This window comes from Caloenas nicobarica, chromosome 1 (genome assembly GCF_036013445.1).
Source record: "Caloenas nicobarica isolate bCalNic1 chromosome 1, bCalNic1.hap1, whole genome shotgun sequence".
NCBI lineage: Eukaryota > Metazoa > Chordata > Aves > Columbiformes > Columbidae > Caloenas > Caloenas nicobarica.
The window spans coordinates 160,451,473-160,470,971 of record NC_088245.1 but is presented as its reverse complement, the minus strand read 5'-3'; the positions used below and the strand labels follow the sequence as shown (position 1 = coordinate 160,470,971).

The following is a 19,499-nucleotide window of genomic DNA, read 5'->3' as shown; positions in this document are numbered from 1 at the left end:
TCCAGCTTTAGCCTAGGATTAAGCCTCAGCCTCGCTTTTCCTCGGCAGGGAGCCTGAGAGGGGGCAAGAGAAAACAGTGCGAGGGAGTCAAGGAAATGGCAGGGAGCTGGAATTGAAAGCGATGCTGGAGTGTCCTCATGGGGTCGCGGCGGTCCTTTGGTGCGGAGCTTCTCTTCGGTTTGGAGGCCCTGAATGCTATCTAAAGCACAAACAAGGGAGGGGGAAAAAAAGGACATAAAAGAATACGACAGTGAGATTTAGTTGAAAAGCTGAAGCAAAGTCGCACCATCTCTTGGGGTAAAGCACCTGCAGCATCTCCTAAACGTGTGGCTGTGTCCTGAATGCTTTGAAAGCGGAGTCCACTGTGCAGCTGCAAACAAGAGGTACGGCTTAGCGGGATCTGGATGCCTTTTCCTGGCCTTAAGGGTGGGGGCTCTGTAGTTGTCAGTCTTCCAATATCTGTATTTCCATTGTGAATGTTCGAGGTGCTTAACTTGATCTGGTTATAGAAGGATCCCTACATATTAGACTTACACAGGGAGTCTTTTTACTAGGTTTTGGCAATAAACATAGTGAACTGCAAAGCGAGTTTCCTTTGCAAATGTGGTCAGCCACTGAAGGAGTGGCAGCTTTTTGAAGGAACACAAAGCTTGTCAGGAGCCTGAAGGTGTTATCTGTAGAGTGGGACATATTGATTAATCCTTGTCTTTGGATGTCATGGAATGTCCTGGGACGTCCAGGAATGGTTGTATTTTGTCCCACATTACTTATCCCAGGTAAAATTGCTCACTTGAAACTAGTAAGTTCAGGCTGAAGGGAGTGGCTGAACCAAGGGTATTACTTCTTATAAATTAGTTTGTTGTTGGACAAATAGGAATGTTCTGAGAATCTGAGTTAAGGTAACGCGTGATTAAGATGTTGCTGGTTCGTCAACTTGTACTGTGGAGCATGAAGCCGGTGATGCTTATGGTTAACTGTGTCTAAGGGTAGAGAGCCTGTTTTCTCTGCTTACAATTTCCAGCCAGAGCTTAAAATTTCAACCTGAAATTCTATGTATCTGGTGTGTACTGCAGGGTCATTGTTTTGTTTCTTTGTTGAAATATTCTTGAAGCGAATTTAAGACTATGGATATGGTTTTCTAGAAGTAAGCAACATGAATTTTTCTTTACGTGAAAGTGTATAACAGTTGTAGCAGCAACCTGCTTTGGGTCAAGGGCTTAAAATTGGGCACGACCATTTCCCTGGGATTAGAGATGTGACTTTGGTCCTCTTGAAAGTGTTCCCACGTTTGGCTCAGCTAACAGTCTCTCTCTGAAGAGTTGCAATATACACATGCTGGGTTTGAAAACTAAGTTCTCAAGACATTCTCTTGGCATTAGCATAGTGACTCTTTGGACCTTTTTTTTTTTTTTTTTAATTCCTTATTTTTTAAAACAGACCATTGTAAATGGTCAGACTTGTAAAGCTGTGTATATTTAGCACGTCTCTTCTAGCTTGCTGGGAAAGACGAGTTTATGTACTTTAAACTGCAGTCCCTCTTAGGTACAGCTGAGGGTTTTCTGACTTTTTAGTTCTTGAGTTTCTGGTGTATAATATATATATATAAAAGAAATATATGGATCATGTTGATAAACTTCGACAGTAGGAGCAACAAATTCAGCCCCAGTCTTGACATCTCTTAGTGAAGATTTTAATGTGAGGAGTAATACGGAGGGCTGAATTCTCTAAGAGTAAAATGAAAAAGCTTTTAATGCCTTTTTAGTTAACTTAATGGTTCCATTAAAACTCTGTGTTGGGACCATGTAGAGGATTCTGCTCCTTTACTGGAGTCATCACCTTCAGAGCTACTTCTTGAAGATGAAGTCTTTGCTCATTATAACATGTTACCTACTGAAGCGTGAATACAGTATGTCCAGGAAGCCTCTGGTTCTCCATTAGGCAGATACTACTTAATCCATTGCCACATAATATATCTGATAAGTAAAAGTACTGTACCAGGGCAGCCCATATTTTGCATATAGCAAGAGCTCCTATTTTCCAGCTGAGAGATCAGCTGGTTTGAAATAGGGCAGGGCTTTGTGCTCACTTGCAACTCCTAAAGGTGCTGGCTGCCTAGTGTTCCTCAGAATGAGAACCTGTTCTGGGGGCTCCTAGTGCCTGTGGGCTTTGCCCTGTTTAATAATTAAAAGGATTTTTTTTTTAAACTGGTAATTCTTTCCTTTTTTTTTTCCTGCTCACTTGGAAAAGGAGAAATTATTTTGTGGTTTAGAACAGAATGAAAATCTGGAGCCTAATACAGGCTCTTTCCTACTCTCTCGGGAGAACATGAGGTTGGCAAAAGCCTCCTGCTCCTCCATGCCTTGCTAGCTTTCTGCAAAAGGGAAGTGATGCTTATCTGAAAAGCAGGATCTAAAGCTAAATAGTTTTTACAAATACGTGTCCATGAATTTATGCCACTTAGCATATGAAAAACTCTATTTATAGACGTGTATTCTGGATCAATTCCATTGATCCGAGTGTATGAGAGACTGAAAATAAATAGCAGTAGTTGTAAAAACCAATGAAACAAAATTAGTTCTTTTATACTTATTATGTTGAGTGTTATCTTTGGCTTCTTGTGTTGCTTCCCTCTCGTCTTCAGGCTTTCCTGGTGGCATCTCTTCTTTCACCTTCCTAGTGAAGGATGTGGCCATGGACACGCAGGCCGTGGAAGTGCTACAGATGGAGCACTCCAAATTCTTCTGTCCTCACCACGTTTGCACCTGCCTTCTACTGAGGGCCTGGCCTCCTACAGAAGGGTCTTGTCTCTCTCTCTCTCTCCTAAGCCTGTGCCAGGAGAAACTGCTGAAGCACTCAAGGCCTCTTGAGAAATCAGATAATGGTGTTATTTTTGACAACATGTGAGTTTCTGAGACAAACTGTTCATGCTTCCCTTTCATTAGAAAATGTTCCTGTAGTAAGAAGATAGGAAATAGGATGATGCTGTATTTCACTCCTCCTCTACCCCCCAAACACTTTTTGGTATTAATTCTTGCTGCAGTCTCACGAATCTTGTATGCGATTCTGTTGTGCACATTTTTTTAAAACCACAGCTACTGCCATTTACATAAGGTGTACTGTTTGCTTTGCCTCCATGTGCAGTGTCTGGTTTTCTTCAGTCCCAACGCCTGCTACTTGAGAAACAACTTTTAGTCATTTTTAGTAGTACGCAGCCCAGCAGAGTATTACTACTTGTGACTTTCAGCAGTGTGCGGTGAAACATTTACCCTTTTCCCAAATTTTCCATCTGTCTCCTACATGTATTACTGAAAACCGTTACTGACATTTCTGAAGTGGAATGCATGGCTCTCTGGAGAATATTTCCTCTTTTACATTTAGCCAGCTAAATCATCAGCCCAACAAGCTATCAGCTCAACAAGCTCTTGTGGAAAGGCTCTCCTTGTCTTTCCCCCTCTCTTTCCTTTTCATCAGTTAGGAGTATTTCCTCACCTCTTTGTATGTTTTCAGCTTAACCTCACTCTTCATTGATACTGTGGGACAACACTGATAGAATATTTAATTTGTTGAATATTTAATTCATGTGCTGTGCGATACTACAGTTGTGTAGAATTATTTTAAAATGTACTAATTATCTCAGAACTCATTATTCTTTATGACCAGGTAAAGCTAGCAAAGTATCATCCAGACCCATCTTATTGCATGTTGGACTTGAAACTGAGTTTTTGAGCAATTAGCATTGCATTACCTTTATTCATGCTATTAATAGCAGTAGCAAATTTTGGTGTAGGTATCAGTCATGTAGTAACACTCTTTCTGGTAGCATTACTAAGTAATAGAAAAGCCTTTTGATGTGAAGACTTGGAAGTCAGAACTGGGATCTGTTCCTGAAACTGTGTGTGAGTAATTCTTACTCACATTACTAACAATGCTGACTTCAATTAAGTCAGATGAATCCAAGCACGGAACAGTAATTATTCTGGCATAGGAAAGCTGACAGTGTTTTTAGAGCTATTTTTATTGATGTGTTTTAAAACCATACTTATTCCATTCCTTCCCCCTTGCTTTATTCTTGCATAAAAATAATCCATCAACTGTTTCTGGCTGGTATCTGCAAAGTGAGAGTTGTGTTCCTTTGAAGCTGAATAGAAGGAAACATCATGTTCATGGTTTTACCATCTGCGTATAAAATATAGTCATTTCTTAAAAAATATTTATAATATCTAACCCTTTGATTTTCAGATCTGTTTATCTAGAAAATATCCTAGGTGTTTTATAGGCCTCATGTAGCTTAAGTTCCATATTTAAGTCTTAGATTTTGATGCTAGACCTTTTGTTAAAATACTTGAAAGCTAATTTAGTCAAAGGAAAATTTAGATAAAGACTGCTTCGTATTAGAAAGAACTCATTAGAGGATGACATCTTAGCGATGAGCCCTTTCATGAAGCCTTTATGAAATAGGCTTTAGCTTAACCGGAAAACTATCTCTATTTTCTGGATATGGAAGAGGTTTTTTCCTTGTAATTTTAGAATGACAGTTCCACACCCCCCGCCTTGAGACACAAAAAATCTGAACAGAATACAACCGTCCTCGTGTTTAAGGAGGAACAAATAACAAGTAAGAGCTTATAATGCAGTAGCACAATCTAAAAGGCCAAATGATAAATTAATGGAAATGGGTTCTTGTATATTGTTTTGGAGACTAAGCACATTAGATTGAATTGTTTCACAACCACCATGCCTAACTAATTATTGCGTCTGCCACATTCGTCTATTTAAATCATTCCCAACTTCTGGATTGCTGCCTAGAATATTACTGCAATACGTGTTTCAACTGGTTACTTCACGAAGGAGGCTGATTTTGTTTGGAAAAAAAGAAATCCAAGTGAGCATTGGCAATGTGTTTATAATATCTGATAAAGAGGGCTGATCGGTTTTCGTAATGTTGGTTTGAATGAGTTGCATGTGAACTGATACTGTATTTGTTTTGTCAGGTCAGTGACTTAAAAAGTGCCTTTGTCAAGTCACTTTTATGAGCGAGGACTGCTACGCCCGTGTTCTCAAAATCCCGTCTTTGCCAGCCAGACATTGCCTTCACCTCACACCTGGCGGAAGATACCTCAGCCGTCTCCATTTGCCAATTAGTTGATGGGAAACTGAAAGCAGGAAAAGAGGAAGAAGAACTATTATTATTCTTGGGACATGAACAAATGACTGCATTGCTTTTCGTGTGTAATCAATACCAGCAAGTGACCATCGGAGAATTAGCGTTCTATCGAGGAGTGCCATTGCACTGAAGGATCTTGGCGTAAAACTGCTGCACCCGTGATACAATCACCAGGCCCACGTGTTTTACAGACAGAAATGCAACTGAGCATGGTTTTTCCCAGCCAAAAGTCTACCAGCGGGACTTAATGATTGATGAGTGACTGCTTGCTGGTGAACTTTCTCTGTTTATTCTGCTTTGTGTGCATTGGACACTGCTAATCATCCCCCACTTTTTTTAAAACTTTTTTCAATTGGAATTGATTTTTTTTTTTTAATTCTCTTGTTTGTCATTATTTTTGGGAATTTCTTTGTCGTAACTCACTTGACAGCAAATTCGAAATCAGCTTTTCATCATGGCTTTGAATGTTGCTCCTGTAAGAGATACAAAATGGCTAACATTAGAAGTGTGCAGGCAATTTCAGAGGGGAACTTGTTCACGCTCTGATGAAGAATGCAAATTTGCACACCCCCCTAAAAGTTGCCAGGTTGAAAATGGAAGAGTTATTGCCTGCTTTGATTCCTTAAAGGTAAGAAAAAAAGAATTGCACGTGTAGTAAAAATGCTAGTACATTGTACTGAAAGTAAAATGTGAAATGATGACTTACAACTAAACCAGGTAAATCAGAAAGTTATTTCTTCTTGGTAAGATGTATGTATTAATACAAATGATATTTGTCATAACTTTTATTTAATGAAGCTTTGAAAAGTTTCCTTTCTAGGGATTTCCTTTTCCAGATTCAATATGTTGTTTACAAAAATTGCATATGACTGTGGGATACGAGATTGCTTACAGCTGGTGAGACAATTGTATTCTCCTCAGTACATTTTATGAATTATCATTGTTCCATGGCAAATGAAAATACACGGTGGGACAGTACTAGGCCATTACCAGAGTCCTAATGAAAAAAATCATATGGGGGGTGTGCAGATTCTTTCGTTTAAATCAACAGAAGTGAGAAAAGCCTGTCCATTACTTCAATTTTGACACAATGGGTTGTTTGCCCTTGGTATTGGGGACTCTCAGATAAATTAATAGCATTGATTATTACGTGTATGGGTAGAGCAGACAGTAGCATAAATTTAGAACAGAGTGAAAGGATTCTCTCCTTTGGAGACTATTCAGCAATTAAGTTGTTAGGCCGTCAGCTTCTTCTGACTTGCTAATTACATCAGACATGCTTTAGAAAACTACTTTAAAAGTTCTGTGAAAATACTTTGTGTACTGCATAAAGGAAGATTAATGACCCTGTGGGATTTGGGGAGTACACAGTGTCTTCTGTGATGATACATTTGTGTTCTCATGTCAACAGAAGGAAAAATCTTATTTCATATAAACAATGAAAGGGCAAAATTGAGCATTTTGGATTCTGTTTTGAAAGTTTTAGTTGTGGCCTTGTCTTTTGGGCGTGGAAGAATGTCTTGGCTTGCTTTTTAAATTTAGCTCTGTAGCTGAAAATTTTGGTTACTCACCAAGAACTCTCTTACTGTGAAAACATCAGTGTGAATGAGGAGAAAATTCAGTGTTATTTGAAAATGTTAATTTATTTTCATTATAACTTTTTTTTGTGCAATGCAAGATATTGTACTAGTTATCTTTCTGCTGGGTTTTCTTGTTTCTTCTCTTCTTTTGAAGATTCAGAAGAAAGTAATTCAGTGTAAATGTTTGCGAGGGGGTTACATTCTGTATATCCTACGAGCCAGAACAGCACCTTTGTAGTCATGGCAGTATGTCATTGAGTGCTATTAATGACCTTAATCCATGGATTACTGCACGATAAACTGTAACAGCTTCTTTGTAGATGTTCTTGTGTATTGGTTGCCTGCCAATGGGATTTTTTTTTTTTTTTTAAACAGGCAGGCTAGTGTCTGCAGCAAATGGGCAACAATCAGCTTTGACAAAAAATAAGCAAGTCAGTACAAGTTTGGGGGGGGCGTTTGTGGTTTTTGGTTGTTGTTGTGGTTTGGTGGTTTTGGTGGTTTGTTGTTTGTTTGTTGTTTGTTTTGTTTTTTGTTGTGGTTTTTTTTTTTTTTTTTAAATATAGTTTTAGCTGTTGTAAAGCCTTGGGGCTGTGGCGGGGTGGCTGGTGGCAGGGCTCAGTTACTTCCAGGCTGGCAGGGCGGTGGGTTTGCAGCACAAGAGCTGCTGCCACTGCAGCACCCCGGCTGAAGCGGCGACGTGCCCAGCATCGCTTTCCCTGGCAGTGCAGGGTGGTTGCAGTGGAGGTGCCAGCTATTTTAGCCAGAGACTTTTGTGCAGGGATAGTAATCGCTTGCAAATCAAAACTGGAGTCACAGCCTAAGCTAATAACACCGTGAAGAGAAATCCAGAGGGATCGCAGTGGCTAGCTTACTGACAGGCAGCATCATTGCTCAGTGGAGAGAAGTCCAAAGCCATGTAAAAAGTGTAGTCAAAGCAAGCAGGCGTGTTTTGTCCTAGCCGGCATCTGCTCTGAGGGGCCAGTTTGCTCCAGCCTGGATCTGGGGGCTGAAGTGATGCTGCTGCCCAAGGGAGCAGGCACATGGGCCTCCTGTCTTGTGTTTTCTAGTTGAGTCTGTTGGCATAAATTGGCAGTAGAGATGGGTTTGTACCAAGAAATCAAACTGTGACCCGAAGCAGCGAAGGCAGAGGTTCAGGTTTCTTCCCACTGACCCTGCTGCAGGCAGAGGGAGATCTGATAACGGGGCGTCTTCAATTGCTGCAGCTCCTCTGGCTGAACGCAAGTCTGAGCTGAGCTTTTGAGTGAGCTGTCTGACCTCTTGGTGCTTAAAAAGCTTTTAAGGATGCTTGCGAGTGCGTGGCTCTTGGCTATGTCAACTGGTGTCCTTGCATCCATTTCCTTCGCTATTTGAAGTTTGTAAATCGCCGTAGGTACATCAAGAATGTTCCCGGTGAGCTCAGTTTGCATATGCTGCCGGTTGAAGGACTTATGTCATTAGTCCCATAAATCTATTTGATTTGTAGCTTTCAGAAATAGCTGGTGTTAATCATACAGTTTCAGAATACTGCTTTGGCACTCAACAAGCAGGATAATGTTTCATGTAAATAAACAGAACAGTCTAGAATTATAGATACAATCAGAATTTAATTAAAAAAAACAAGAGCTGTTTTTCTTGCTGAACACTGAACCACACTTTAATGCAGGCAATTATTTAGAGTTTATTTACATAATATCTAGAGCTTTGGAGACTTAGCATTTTAACTGTCTTGGTTCTGTGTAGCTGCTGTAAAAATAAATTATGGTGAGTACAATGAGTGTCTTTGAATAAACATCTTCCTACCCAGAGAAAACACAGATTTTTTTTTTTTTTTTTTTTAGGCTCAGATTGAGGTATGTGTTACATTTAGGTGATGCCTGGTAGTTACAGCTGCTCTCTAAGAAATCAGTCGAACACCAGATACAGCACTCTTGAGACAGGCTCTCCTTTACCTGCTGATGCATCAGAAGAGCCCCTGTTTGGGGAGGGGATGTGCTCTCTCCTGCATGGCACCTTTCTGGATTTCCAGGATAGACAAAGAGCATGGTACAAGTACCTACCAGCTGGTCCAGACTACCAAAGTGCCAGTATGGAACTACTGAAGAGAGTCCAGCGAAGGGCCAGAAAGATGATGAAGGGTTTGGAGCATCTTTCTTATGAGGAAAGGCTGAGAGAATTGGGACCATTCAGCCTGGAGAAGGCTCAGGGGAATCTCATCAATGTATAAAAATACCTGAAGGGAGGGTGCAAAGAGGATGTAGCCAGGCTCTGCTCAGTGCCCAAGGACAGGACCAGAGGCAACGGGCACAAGCTGAAACACAGGAGGTTCCCTCTGAATATCAGGAAACACTTTTTTTCACTGTGAGGGTGGCCAAGTGCTGGCACAGGTTGCCCAGGGAGGTTGTGGGTTCTCCATCCTTGCAGATATTCAAAAGCCATCTGGATGTGGGCCTTGGGCAGTTGGTTCTAGGTGGCCCTGCTTGAGCAGGGTGTTTGATCAGATGTCAAGAGGTCCCTTCCAGTTTCAACCATCCTGTGATGATGTGACCAGAAGCATCTTTATGCTGACGTGCCCGTAGCCTTCAGGGTTGTTCTAAGCTAACAAAAGCTGGTATTGGGGCTGAAGGAAGTAATCCCAGCCAGGGACATGCCTCTGTGCCATACCACATCCTCTTTTGTGCTCTCACTGCTGTCTTTGTGGCTGTGTGGTGCACCAGCTTGGGAAATTGATTGTGGTTAAAACTAAGCTGTTGTAGTTGCTGCTCACACAAGGGAGAGGGGCTGTGTGGTACCAGCAGAGTGCTGGGTCACCTCGGCCGGTGATGGTGCTGTGGCCTTAAGCCAGGCTTCTGGAGTAACACGATTGCATCAGAATCTGAATTTTCCTGTATTAAAAAAGTATATTTGTAGGTCTGCTGGTTGACAGAATTAAATGAGTGTTGTTTGCTTTTAAATCAAAAGGGGTTTTTGGCTTTGAATACTTGTCCTTGCAACAATTGACTTTAAACCCAGTGAAAGTTGCAACAACATCCCGTTGGACTGATTACAGTTTTGGCGGTCCAGAATGTTAGTTGTTGAAAACTGTCTGGGCTCTGAATATCCTTCATCTGTGAGATGCTTCAGGCTAGACAGAAATAGCTAAAGACTAATGAGCCTGGTTCAGATTCAGGCCAGAAACTTGCTGATTTCAAGCCAGGTTCTGCCGCATGGGCTTCTGAGATGTGGCTCAGCTTTTGTTTCTGGCTCTTTGGTGAAGAACAGAGCTTGTTCTGTCGTAAACAGGGCATTTTGGGGGTGTTAGGGGAGTGTAGATGGTTCATTCCTGTGCACCCGATGCTTGATGGATGCAGCAGTCAGACAGATGCACGCCTGTTAGCCAGTCAGAGCATCACCTCCAGCGATGGGGCTCCCTCCAGCAGAAGTCCCCTGTGACTCGGCCAGCTGGTGTGGCCATATGGGAATACTCAAAACTGTACTGGGCAACTAGCCTCAGTGAGTTTTATTTGAGGACGAAAGTGTCTCTGAGCTCATCCATTTGGCCGTACCTGAGGTGAAGGAAGGGGTACTTCCATGGCGAGGCGCAGGGCCCTGCTGATGGGCAGAAAGATGGAGGATGCTGAGGAAGCGCTTCCAGAGCTGGAACCTTGTCTGCTGCCTTAAACCCTCCTGAAGCCTTTTTGGAGCCCTTTCAGGCTCCTCTTTGGATGCTGCAGTGTTTGTGCAGTAGGAAGGATCTGTGAAGACGCCTGTCCAACTGGGAAGTTTGAACTGCGGGAACTGCTCTGTTTATACTTTCATACTTCCCGCTGGGTTCAAGTAGCTTAATTTAAAAGTAAAGAACCTGGATATATAACACTTCATCTATCACACTTGGAGTCCTTCAAGTTGGATACTATAAGCAAACCTCTTTTCAAGGCTTCCCTGTCCTGCTAGTAGGAAAGAACAAAATCCTTTCAAAGGAATACTAATATATAATACGATGTCTAGGGACAAGAACACACAACACTCTGCTGTATTTGAGCTGGAATTACAAAAAAACAACACTGAAATGAATGGTGACATCTAGGAGGTAGAGAGGGGAAGAGCTTGGCAGATAACGAAATATGATCATAGGCATTTTGCTGGGAGTTTACTCTCATGTTTGCAGGCAAGTCTGGGGTTTAAATTATGGTGTTATTTCTCAACTCAGATTTATACACTTTGCAGGTCAGCTACTAAAAGGATATGTTGTCTGAGCTGATACAGATAACAGAGGAGGTATCTTGAAGATACTGTCATTGCAAGTTTTATGCTGATAACAATAAAATGAAAGCTTCCTTAGGGCTACAGATTTTTTTTTCTCTATTTTTTTTAATCTATTTACTAGTGTCTGAACACTTGGAATTGTTCTGTTTATTGAGCCAGCAGACTACTGTGGACTGTTAATTTGCATTTTCCTGAAAGCCTTTTAAGAATATGCCTATCTGGTGTCATTTGGCACCACAGAATGAAAGGTAATTGAAGGCTGTACACAGAGACGTGTTTACCAAGTTTAAAAGGGTTCCAGGAAAAAGAAAAGAAATTTTAGGGGCATCCACTTTGGTGAAATATCTGGAATTGAAAAGCATCTGTTTAAGATGGCCTCAGCTTTATTTAGAAAAAGGAAAAAAACCCAGTATTTGTAAAGTGAGCAGGCTGTTAGTAAGAGAGTGAGCTCAGAGTTAGGCTGCAGTAAGTAGTCGATTGCCTTCCTGCCATTCTTTTGTAGGTCTCCAAATGTTTCACAAACATCGAGTCCTTGGTGTTCTACAAAGGTCAAGGACTTGGGATCCTCTCACACTTTGAAGTAGCTGATACCTGCTCTCACTTGGCAGGTGAGGCAGTCTGGACAGACTAGATGTGCACCATAGGCAGAGGGGATTGGCTAGTTTTGTGTATACTAGAAAGCATTTAAATGGGTGCTTATAGTGTCCGAGTTGGCTGAATTTCTGCCCGTCACCCAGTTATGTGATGTGACAGTGTTCAAAGACAAGGTGAGTTCAAGGGCTGTGCCTACAGCTGGTAGGGAAGAATGACTGAAATGGGAAAACTCGTTTCTCCTAGGTGACAGAACGGCATATTCGTTCTGGACCCATGGATTTTGCGTGCTTTGCTGCACAGTGGCATAATTACAGCAGGACAGGGGAACAGGTTGGCCCTTTCAGTAGCTGTGGGCTCTGGGGACGTGGAAGTTGCAGGCCGAAATCTTCCAGGGGGAGATGCAGAATCCAAATCTCCCCCTTCCTGCAATGCAGTGAGTCTGGTCAAACCCTTATTTTTCACCCACCTCTGTTTTTTCTTTTAAGAAGTCCAATAAATTCCAGGTAGCCCGAGAACGCCATGTGGCAGAAGCTTTCCTGTGTCTTGGAATCATAGAATAGTTAGGGTTGGAAGGGACCTTCAAAGGTCATCTAGTCCAATCCCCCTGCAATGAGCAGGGACATCTGCAACTAGATCAGGTTGCTCAGAGCCCCGTCCAGCCTGGCCTGGAATGTCTCCAGGGACGGGGCATCTACCACCTCTCTGGGCAACCTGGGACGGTGTTTCACCACCCTCATTGTAAAAGAATCCTTCCTCATGTCTAACTTGAATCTCCCCTCTTCTGGTTTAAAACCATTACCCCTTGTCCTGTCATAATACACCCTTCTAAAAAGTCTGTCTCCATCCTTCTTATAGGCTCCTTTTAAGTACTGAAAGGTCTTCCTGGAGCCTTCTCTTCTGCAGGTTGAACAACCCCAACTCTCTCTGCAGCTCTCTTAGTTGCTGCAAAGTGTGAACATGAAGAGAAAGTGTCAGTCAAGGCCAGTTTTAGATGACTGCTAATTTACTCTGTAGGCTCCTTCTGTATATATAGCAATGGCCACCCTGGTCAGGCCAAAAAGCCCTGTGTAGCTCAGTGACCCAGTAATGGCCAGTAGTGGATATTTAGGAGGTGGTGTGTAAACATGCAGTGGCTTGCTGGAGCGCTGTCCTGGTGATGTGCTGCTCAGGGACATGGAGGTCCAGGCGTGATATGGTTGTACGTAATAGCTCTCAGTGACCATCCTTCCCCTGTATTTGTCCCGCTGCTTTTTGAACCGTGTACGTCTTTGGCACCCACAGCATGCCACAGTGAGGACTTCCACAACTTCATTACGGACAGTGTGGAAACCAGCTTCCGTTATTCATTTCAAACCTCCTCATTTCATGGATACCCCCAGTTTTTGTATTGGAAAATCAGAAGAGAACCTCCTGTGAATTTTCCTAAGGATGAATCTGGATTTTTTTTTTTTCCACTGACTTCACTCTGGAAGGGGCATGTTTCTCCTCACTGAGTTCAAAGGAAGTCTCATGAGAGAAGACTCGTTCTTTTAAATGTGTTCCGTGAAAATACCGTTCCCAGGACAGGTGTGGTTCCTGAAGGCCCTGCCTTTTCAGGCTTTGGGAATCTTTTAGGCTCAGAATAAAGTGCAAGGGGTCAGATGTTGCAGGAAATTATGCCATCCTATTTTCTGAGGCTATATTACACTTTATACTCAACCTGTGCAACCATGAGCTGCTACTAAAAAGAGGTGGTTACAGCCAGTCCTGTGTCCTATCACAGCTAGTTTCCCTTTTTCATCTCTCAAGTTCAAGTGATCATGCAGCCCTGCAACTTGTTTGAGCTGATCCAAAGGAAAGGGGAGAACTGCATTAAATGTAGAATGAAACTATGAATCAGCAGCAAATCTAGCATAAATTGAGATACAATGGGTTTTGAGAAAGGAGTATGTAATTCTGAAATGTCTTTCTGAAGGTCCCCCTCTGAGTTTAGGGACTTGGTTTTCCCTTGCATTGTGAATCACCTGTTGCTGTTTGTTTTCTGAGAAAAGGCCTCTATTTTTTTGTTTGAGTTGTCTCCTATAGTCCTTCCAGCATGCACAAGTTCCTTTAACACTTGCTTTTTCCTGTTTGCTGCCCTTCTCTCTATTCACGTAGCTGTCTCCATGCCAGCTCTCCTGGCTTAAATAAAGGTAAGGTTAAAAAACAGCTAGCTGAACTGCTGGGCAGACACCCTTAATCTGTGAGCTTGGTTTAAATTGTTTAGGAGAGAGTCAAACAAAACCGAAATAGGCCTTTAACTGTTGTGTTACACAGTGTTTAGCTTTTTAAAAAATCAGTTAAAAAAAAAAATAAAAGCCGTGGATGTTTGTTCACTGCAGAGGGGGCTGTGCCACTCAGTAAGATTTGTTCCTCTTTCGAGAGGGACATTTCTTCTCTGTTTTGGAAAGAAGTCCAGAGGCGCCACTTGGGGTATTCGGTGAGCAGGAGTGTGTGGAGACAGGAAACAGGGCCGAGCCAAGAGCTGGGCCCTGCGGCAAAAGGGGCACTAGCCACCAAGTCAACTCGGAGGAGCAAGTCCTAACCCACTGTCACTGAACCTGCCCTCAAACTGAAGCTGTGAAAAGCAGAGGTTGAACCAGTTGAGGTTCATTCTGTGGGCTGTTAGAAAAGCTGGGTTTCTCCTTCAGGCCCTGTTTTGTTTCCTCATTTGTCTCTCTGCAGCAGTGCTAAGAGCACAAAGCTGTCCTGTCTGTCACTAGTATCTCCTTGTCACACCTGACCCATCAGATTTTAAACCTGGGCAGCTTGTTTTGACTTGATGTAAGTTGTGTTCTCATAGGAGAGTGTGGTTGGACACCTGGTCACTGAGCCACCCAGATCCTCCTTCCCTCTGAAGGCGTGGGAAGCCCCTCTTCCCGATCTCACGGTTCAGTGGCAAAGCCTCTCAGTGATCAGAGCACATGCTTTTCACAAGCAGGAGACCTGTTGCAACAGCCTGTGCCTCCTTTGGCCCGTTACAACCACCCGATGGGAGCGAGTGGGTGTTTACTGGCAGTTTTCACTGTCATTTTCAGTGTGGTGGAAGTTGCCGAGCAGGTCGCTGTGTCCCTGGCCTGGGCGGGAGGATGAGCACTAGGAGCAGAAATGTTTGAAAGGAAAAGCAGTTAAAGAACAGTTACTGAGGGATGTAATACAAATATATCTTCTTGTTCACTGAATCGTGTTGTCCTGAGGGACTCCCATTACTCTTTTAGTAGTTCCTGGGCAGTGGTCTTGCCGGGTTGAGTTGACTCCTGGAGCTCAGTGCTCACAGAAGCCCCACTGGAGACTCAAAGAGCATTCCTTGGTAGCTGCCACTCAGTTATCCGTCTAAGTCTGTTTACACAAAGAAAAGCTGGTAGGCAGATAGGTTAGAGCTGCAGGAAACCTCGTGTGAAAGACCACAGTGTCTGGCAGATGCTCTCAATATTTTTGGGCACTTGGGGGTGCTTCATAAACCCACCCGATTCAGTGTAGTTGCTGCACCAACCCATGCTCCCCTAAGTTTATAATAACCAGTCTGTGGGTGTAGCAAAGGCAAAATTCAATCAGAGTCTCTGACTCATCCCATCACTAGGATTTTGAACACAAGAGCAATTGCTCACTGCCCACTCCTCCCCCACGCTCCCTATTAACTCAGGTCACTGTTCCCACCGGCTTGCTCTTTCCAGGTCTCCCCACCTACTCTTTTATTTTTCTGGCAGGTGGTTCCTCTTTCATTCCGGGCTCTTTTTTTCCCCTTGGCCCTGTGTATGTAGCTTTCTCTCAGCTCAGGCGTCAGCTGTTCTTCCCAAGCTGTTATACTTCAACTGCATCATCGATACAAAAGACAAGGTTGTGTTCAGATGCCAGGAGCTTCCTGATATAGAAGCCTAGCAGAGACAAGGCCCATGTTCCCATTAGTCCAGGTCATCCCCAGCACTGCAAAGATATTTTAAATCTAAGAAAAGCAAACACAACAAGAATTGGGGAGTTTATTTGCAATTCTGTTTGACAACCAAAGCCTTCTCCCAACTTGTATCTCCTCATATGAAGACTGGCACCTTGTTGTTGAGGAGGTGGATTGCATTGGAAACCTACTGCAAAAAAAAGGAAAGCTGTTATGGTTTTAGAGATGTTGGAACATGTCATTGAAAGCCTGCTATGAGGTACCCACAACAGAAATGCTAGAGGAAATCCTAAGTGTCTGTTTCCTTGCACGTTTATGTGTTTCTGTGGTGGCTGTGGGTATGCTGTGCCACCCAGGATTAGATGCCTGCAAGGACTTGACTACAACAAAGAAGAAATTAATAATGAGGAAAAGAAACTGTCTTCTCATCCACTTTGTCCATGAGCTATATGGTAAGATGTTGTGAACAAAGCCCCAAAATTCAGAGTCCCAATATGTGAAAACGCAAATCACTGAGGAATAAAAAGAAAGAAGGAGTCAACCAGTAGAAAACAGGATGGAAATGTATGAGAGATGTAGGAGCTGGGGTGTAGCGTTCCTGTGCCAGCAGAGTTGTCCTGCAGCCTGCAGGACATATGTCTCCACAGCATGGCACTGTGCAGAGCCACCTCCTCGCTGAAAGGTGGCCTGGTGCCATCCCCACAGTGTGGACATGCCCTTAGTCATGAGGCATTACAAGTTTTAAGGCCTTGCTTCCTCTTGAGTTCGTTTAGCTTAAACAAGAGGGAATCCACGCTGTGTGGATGGCTTGGGCTAGCAGCCCATCAGGTGTGCTGCTGCTGCCTCCCCTGCGTCTGCCATAGGCCAGGCACCTTTAAAACTTTAAAAACTTAATTTATTAACCTTTCTTTGAAATTCAATTTGGGCTTTGAACACGCTGCAATGAAGCTATGCCTCTGACTGAAAGGACTCATGCACTGCCTTACATGCTGTAAGGAGTGGAGCTTACTGAACGCCAGTCTGGTGGCACCTGTGAAGATAATGCAGTGGCTATAAGAAAAGCTCAGTTCTAATTGCGAAGCTAACAGAACTGCTGGGTCCTTCCCTGTTGGCTCACAGTGGTACAAATAAAATCCAGTGTCACACACTATCCTAAGACCCAGTGGCTGTTGTCAGACAGTCCTCCCAGCCTCCACCCCCAGCCAAGTGAAAAAATATAGAAAAGCCAACTTTTTCAGCTAGATGTAATGTGAAAGTAGAGAGACATACGATGCTTTTTTTTTTTTTTTCCTAAGAGCGCTTTCTAGATTAGGCCATCACTTTAAAATTAATATGCATTTATTTGCTGTGGTTAGGACTGAAGTCTTTGGGCTTGATTCAGTTGCCCGAACAGAGGCATCTGATACTATTCGAGATGCCCTCCAGTGCTCTTGATGGCTTTCCAGTGAACATGTCAGAGGAGTGTGTCATATCTGCTGGCACCGTGCAGAGGTCCAGGATGTCCCGGGGTGCTCCAAATGGTCCTGCTGGTTTCTCTATGGCAACAGAGTGAAGCCCTTCTCGGGAGGCAGCGTTCGCTCTTGTGCTCACTGGAGGCTCTGACGTCAACTGCTTTGAGTAAAAAGGGGGGGACAATGGCATTTGCCACAGTGATGACCTGGCTGAGAGGAGAGCTGGGGTATAGGCCAAACTGAGAAGAAAGTGTCTTCTGTAGCAGAAAAACACCCTTGTGGAAACCAGGGACAAACATTTTCAGCATGTACTTTATAGTTCACTAATAATGCTAACAGCCAGTGTAAACTTACTAATTTGAAATAGATGTGACTCATGTAACTAGGCTGATCCTTTACTATCTATGACAAGAAATAAAGTCTTTCTAGGCACAGGGATGTTACGACAGTGAACTCAGTCTATTTAAAATAAAAAGACAGGCAACGTTTTGTAAATTTGAATTGAACAGCAACCATAACTACTTCTTCATGAAGATTTTAAAGCTACGAATTAATGAGAAGATGGTCTATGCATTTGAAAAAAAACATGAAAGTTAAAACAAACTCCATTCCTCTGAAATTTAATTCTCCATTACTTCATTTGCAGATGTGAACATATGTCAAGTGCCATCAGATATCCATATAGTTGGTTTCTGATACAAAATGAGAAAAAAATACTTGCTTTTCAAATATTATCTTAATGGTGATTTTCCTGAGGTAGTGGTTTTATGTAACGCCTGCCATGCAAATGCAGGCTACTCCCCAAACACATCTTCCCTGTGTGCTTCGTAGCACTGGTCATACAATATCTATCAGTGTTATTAAAAACAAAGTAATGGGGTTTGTGTGTGCAGTGATGGAGGTATGTGGATATAGCTGTGGAGATACTGTGAGCATCTGTAAATTACGGTGTTGTAATGAAGGTGATTTTGTGTTTTTGCTGAACACGGCGATGACATTGAAGTTTCAGCCTGTGGTAGTCATCAGTATAAATCAATACAAATATTAATTTGCTGCAAAAATCTCATTGCTTCAGTGAGAGCAGTGTTAGCTGATTAGTATGCATGAACCGGTTTGTGTTCGAAGTGCAGGAAAAGTCTATGGTTCCCGTTCTCTAATTGAACCTTCTGGCTATAATTGTTTTTAGCCTGGATTCTTGAGGAAATGAGGCTTATGCAGTCAGGCTGCCCCTCCCTCTGCCCCCACTGACTTGTGAACCCACTGGCCAATTTCAGTGAAGTCTGACAAAGATATCATAGTCTCAAGGATAATTAAGTTCCTCCAAGTTTTGTATAACCAGGCAACCAAATAATGAGGTGGAGAAAGAGGGAGAGACCTCTCAGCTATCCCAAATGAAAGATGATGTTCTCAGTGCAGGCAAGAGGAGATACTCAAAATTCAGTTAGCCACAAGGAAGTTGGGGTTTGGGATTTGCAATCAAATGTGTAAAGCCCTGATGTAATTTGTGCTGGTGCTCGCAGCACTACCTATTTAATGGAACTAGCGGTCATTGTGCTGAGCAGAGCTGCTGCAGAGGACTGCTTACAGTCATTCCCTCTTACCTTTAACCTTTGCTTGGTTGTTAAGCTTGGTTTTCATGATAATTTTTTATTTTTTGACCTTTTCAAATAGCAGCTATGTTTTACTGAGCCATTGGTGCTTACCTTTACTTTTTTCTCTTCAGGGAGAAGGAAATTCCCCTTAGGAATGCAGGTTTAGGTCTTATTTGAGATGGGCGCGCAAGGCAGCGAAAGGATCCTGGATAACTGGTGGGGAAGGTGACAACCCTCACTGAAGCTGGCTGTTGTATAGAAAGCACCACAGAAATTACAAAAGGCAGTAAGAGAGAGCAAGTATGGAGTGGATTATGTGGTTAGAGCTCGTCTCGCAGGAGGGAGTTTGCTGTTACCCTCTCTGCTGCTAGGTTTCTTGAGACGTTTTTCTTTAGATGGCCACTTGATGAAAAAAGGTGAAAACTATCGTGGAAGCAGAGGAGGCTACATTTTATGTAAGAACAATATGCCATTTCGTCCTGAGCTCTTAGCATCTCATTTTGTTTTCAGGGCAGCAGCCCACAAGGCTCTGCCTGTGTCCCGGTGCAGGAGTAAACTGGTCTTTGGCATTACTCAAGGCTGGCCCAAGAGATGTTTGCTCTTTCTTTCTTCCCCCAAATTTGACATTTTTGCAGTGTAATTAAGTCCTCCACTGTTCCATGCATAGATGATCTCGTAAACAAGTACTACTATAAAAAAGCAGATTTAGCCAGCTTTCCCTAAAGCCAGCAATACTATCAGCAAGTTTTCCTTTATCAGATATTTCAGCATGCCAGCTGCTACAATGTATGTAATGTCTTTAATGAGCAACGGAGTTTATTATTAGGTAGTGGAATAAGGCTGTTCTTTCTAATTAGTTATTTGCCTTTCAGTCCTGGATGTTGCAAAAAGATCCGCTGTGATCTGTGTCAATTAGATCTTGGTGTGCTTTGATTTGCTATAAAGCAGCTGTGCATTGCAGTGATG

The 19,499-nt window shown here is 42.8% G+C and overlaps 1 protein-coding gene across 6 annotated transcripts in view; it reads left to right on the top strand.

The window, feature by feature from the left end:
* The window catches only part of MBNL2 (muscleblind like splicing regulator 2), a 110,149-nt gene that overhangs the window by 32,488 nt on the left and 58,162 nt on the right, over positions 1–19,499 (top strand). For 5 of the 6 annotated variants that reach the window (XM_065644880.1, XM_065645713.1, XM_065647358.1 and 2 more), the window contains exon 2: positions 4,992–5,792. The exons of the other annotated variant lie outside the window; for it this stretch is intronic. In XM_065644880.1, the coding sequence (XP_065500952.1) occupies positions 5,619–5,792 (174 nt within the window). In that variant the 5' untranslated portion in view covers positions 4,992–5,618. The remainder of the gene's footprint in view (positions 1–4,991; positions 5,793–19,499) is intronic. 6 annotated transcript variants of the gene reach the window in all.